At 63.1% G+C, this 3,780-nt stretch overlaps 3 protein-coding genes across 3 annotated transcripts, besides 2 other annotated features; 1 reads left to right on the top strand and 2 right to left on the bottom strand.

Moving 5' to 3' along the window:
- Window positions 1-565: 565 nt before the first annotated feature.
- Tco025E_09437 (retrotransposon hot spot (RHS) protein) lies at window positions 566-1,303 on the bottom strand (the record flags this gene model as incomplete). Its single annotated transcript, XM_029376256.1, has 1 exon — window positions 566-1,303. The coding sequence occupies one exon, from the start codon at window positions 1,301-1,303 to the stop codon at window positions 566-568; it is 738 nt and encodes a 245-aa protein (XP_029223620.1).
- A 602-nt stretch (window positions 1,304-1,905) lies between these two features.
- Window positions 1,906-2,322, top strand: Tco025E_09436 (uncharacterized protein; the record flags this gene model as incomplete). Its single annotated transcript, XM_029376255.1, has 1 exon — window positions 1,906-2,322. One exon carries the CDS (start codon window positions 1,906-1,908, stop codon window positions 2,320-2,322), a length of 417 nt encoding a protein of 138 aa, XP_029223619.1.
- A 158-nt stretch (window positions 2,323-2,480) lies between these two features.
- Window positions 2,481-2,505: a microsatellite.
- A 227-nt stretch (window positions 2,506-2,732) lies between these two features.
- Window positions 2,733-2,775: a microsatellite.
- Window positions 2,776-3,245: 470 nt separating this feature from the next.
- On the bottom strand, window positions 3,246-3,780 carry Tco025E_09435 (surface protease GP63; the record flags this gene model as incomplete). Its single annotated transcript, XM_029376254.1, has 1 exon — window positions 3,246-3,780. A coding segment is annotated over one exon (535 nt), but the record flags the coding sequence as incomplete, so codon positions are not given.

Raw genomic sequence — 3,780 nt, 5'->3', positions numbered from 1 at the left:
GAGGCAGCGAAGAAGAAGAAACAGAGAGGGAAATGGGGAGCGCGGTGGGGCACGGCGCAGAGAGTGAGGGCAGGGAGAGGGAGGGAAGAAAAAGGCGGCAGCCCGCTAAGTTCACGCAGCAGCGCCCCGCAGCCGCACGAAAATAAATTCATTCCGCCCCCGCCCCACGCAGACGTCTTTGGCGGTGCCAGGGCATTTGGGAGAAACACAACGTGAACCTAAAAAACAGTGCTGCCGCGAGGCACCACGGGGCACGGCGCCTCCTTCTCCCCGCAGCAGCGCCGCCCGCCGGCTGTGCCCCGTGCCCGCAGGCAAATAAACACAAACACACAAATATATTTTTTAAAAAATAGTCCCTTCAAGCACTTCGGTAGAAACGCAGTCCGCTGCTGCACTCCGCTGCTCACTTCCCCCCCAACGCCGCCGCCCAAATCAACGGAATTGCGGCACATCCGCGCCGCGTGCGTCTTGGAGTGTTCTCCCTGCACGCCGCACGCAAACAACACCCCCACCAACACCCATCGGCAACAGTTTTCCCAACCGTTAAAAATATACACCTCGTCCTTCACTCGCTGGGCCGCTGCCTCGCCGCGCTGGCAGTAGTGTTGTGCTGCGCATCCGCCGCTGCAAACCGCAGCCAAACAAATTCCTCCCCCGCCGGGAACCCAAAAAACGATAAAAAAAGGAGGCGCCCAAGAGCAGAGCGTCTTCGGCCGCCGCTCCCGCGCAACTCCCCGCACGTTGCGTCCGTCCACCCTCTCAGCCTGAAGGCTCCTGCGGCGCCCACATCTCCAAGCCCCTCCCCGGGACGCGACGCCAGGCCCGCCCGCAACACGCAGCGCTTTGCCTGCCGTCCCGTTGGCGGCCGCAGCCCCGCGAGCCCCTCCCTCTTTTTTCTGCCGCACCCGCAAAAGGCCCTCCTCCCCCAGCGTGTGTGCGTGTGGGTCCGGGGCACGCGGCTTCTGGAGCTTTTCAGGAAGGCGAGCGGCACGCCGTAACCGCGAGAGGCACTCGCTGGGGCCCAGAACCACTCAAACAAACGTGTCCCCATTCGAAGATCAAAGAGGCAACACACATTTGTGTAGCGCACGGCCTCCGCACCGTGTGCGCCACACTCCCGCTCAATCCTCACAGCCCTCCGAAACGGATTCCCCGCACCCCACAGTTTCGCGCCTTCCCGAGCACAGTCGTCTTCGGCAACCGGGGCATCAGTCGCCCGCACGGCGCCGTCACCCGCCGCAGTGCGCCCATCGAACGCAGCCGCACTGAAGATGCCACGCGGCAGCGGGCCGACAAGCTGCATGCGACCCGCGACCGCCTCCCACTACTTCTTTTGCTCCTGCGCGGGATGATGGCGCGCGTCCGCCGGGCACACGTCGCCTTCGCCTCCTTCTCGTCGCGGCAGCGCATGGTGGGGGGAGGCAGAGATGCAGTCGCATCGCCAGTGCTCTCGAGTTATTTCCCTTTGCGGACGCCAACACGCAATCATGCCCCACCCACAAGGCCGTAAGTTTACCCACGGCAGCGGTGCTCCTTCCTCTGGCGCATCGTAGACAATACACACCCTCTTGCCCGCCACGACAAGTCGCTCACACGCCCTCGGACCTCGAGCTCGCCCTCGTGCCCTGTCGCCGTTTGCGTGGCCGCGCTGAACACTTCCGCCAACTCGCCTCCGAGGCAGCAGAGAACAAAGTGGAGCGGGCACTCATCGCGGTGCAGCGACCGGTGGAGGGGGTAGGGGCCGGCACTCGTCCACCACCGAGGCCGCCATCCCCGGGCGCCCCACTCAAGACACTCCGCCTCACCTCAAACACTTCTGGCCCTTTGGTGCGAAGCGCCCCGCCCCAATCGCCCTCGACAACCCGCCACACCCGCCCCACCGCAGAGTGAACGCAGCAGCCAGCAATGTTCTCCCCCTCCCTCAGCGGGCACGGCCAGCCCTCCGCGGCGGCGAGTCCCGTCAGGCCGGGACGCGGCGCACGAAGCTGCTCAACGCTGCCCTGCAGTGAAGAAGTTGTCCCCTGCGCCGTGCACGTCCCCGACTGCGTTGGTGAGTGTGTGGCCCCGTTCCACCGCCGTCCGCACCGCCATTTCCCTCCCTTCAGCCGCAGGAAACCCCAAGACGTGGCTCCACTTCGCGTTGAGCACAAACTCGCACACTCCCCTCCACCGTGCGGTCAAGGGCTCACTGTGGCCGCGGCGGTGCCTCCTCCGCCCTTCCGCGCTGCGCTGCGGGCTGCCGAGTGCCGCCGGCGGGCCCCAACCTCCACCGACGCCGTCCCTGCAGCGCAGCACATGCAAAGCGCCCCGCAGCAGCGCTAACTCCTTCCTCGCGTCTCCCAGGCATTGCTCACATGAGTTCCTTCCTTCGCAGCTGTCGTTGGCTTGCGCTGCGGCTGAACACCCACCAGCCAAAGGGGAATGAGAGGGATAAAAAAAATGTGCACAGGCACACGAGTCCACGCAGCCACATTCAGCAGGAGAAAGAGAGAGGAAGAGAGAGAGGGCCACCACCCGCACGTTATGGCACACGCATACACATCACACATCAGCAGCCCGCGCAATGGGTGCAGTCAGCCAACAAACACACAAAACAAAATAAACAAACCCGTGAAGTGAGGCCGAAGCGTGGGGCGCGTCCACCGAGCAGTGGGGACGCGCAGCAACACGTGGGACGACCAGGACACACACTCCATCTCTCTGTTTCCACACAGCCCAATCCAGGAAGAGATAAAAAGGGAAAGCAAGAGGTAGCAAAAAAAGAAAACGAAAAAGCCCATGTGTATTGAATGCGTCAGCAGAGGCAGTCGTCCCTGTCCCGTGGCGGAACAGTCACCGACCCGTCCTCGCCCCCTTCAGAGTGCAGTGACTTCCCCTTCTCCCCGCCCTCAGCACCAGACGCGTATATATATATTTATACGATGCCGGGATTTGTCTTGTTCATTACACATTTTTTATTTTGTGCCCCCACACAGTTTCCACGCAAAGCAAGTCCGCCCAACACACAGATATCGGTTTTGCGGCCACTGGCAAGCAAAGCAAAGCAAAGCAAAGTTGTTATCTTCCGTCCTTCAAAAAGCAAACAAGGGGAGCGCAGTGAGTGTGTGCATTGTATTATTACTTCTACTACTGCTTCACTGCGGCCTGAGTGCGGGGCTCCACGGGGGGCACACAGGTGTGTGTGTGTATATTCATTATTCCCCCGCCGCAATTTGTTGGCTCCCGGCCGCAGTTCCTGCCGCGGCTCAAGACGGCAGCATCGCCACCGCGGCCGCGGCGGCCACGGCGAGCAGCACAAAGTGACTGCAGCCAACAGCCGCAGCAGCCGCACCGACGTCGCTTCCGACTTGCTGCGCCGCCCCGTCAAGTTTCTTTAGCACGGCGCTGCCGTTGACGGATGCCGCCGGTGCCGGGGTGGGCGGCGCAGGCACATCGGAAGCCGCAGCAGCTGCTCCCGCCGCCGCCGCCGGACTGGAAGAATCTCCACCCGCAGCCCCGGCAGGGGCCCCCGCACCGGGCGACTCAAGTGCCGCGCCCTTCGCCTGCTCGGCTCCACTCAACACGCGCGGAACAACGAGGCTGCTGCCGTTGGCGGCGATGGTGCACACCTCCTCGTACTTCGGGCACTTGATCTTCGCGCCCTCCTCGAAGTGCTCCGACGCCGTCAATTCGATTGCTTCTCCCTCGGGGCACGGCACATACTCAGCGGCGCCGAAGTACTTCACCTTCACCGTGCCGCCCTCCCCGCACTGCACCTCCGCACACAGCGCGTGTAATTTG

Source organism: Trypanosoma conorhini, assembly GCF_003719485.1.
Source record: "Trypanosoma conorhini strain 025E chromosome Unknown Tco_14.4_contig_01115, whole genome shotgun sequence".
Taxonomy (NCBI): Eukaryota; Euglenozoa; class Kinetoplastea; order Trypanosomatida; family Trypanosomatidae; genus Trypanosoma; species Trypanosoma conorhini.
Note: the sequence above shows the minus strand (reverse complement) of the source record. Positions and strands in the feature narration are given on the sequence as shown.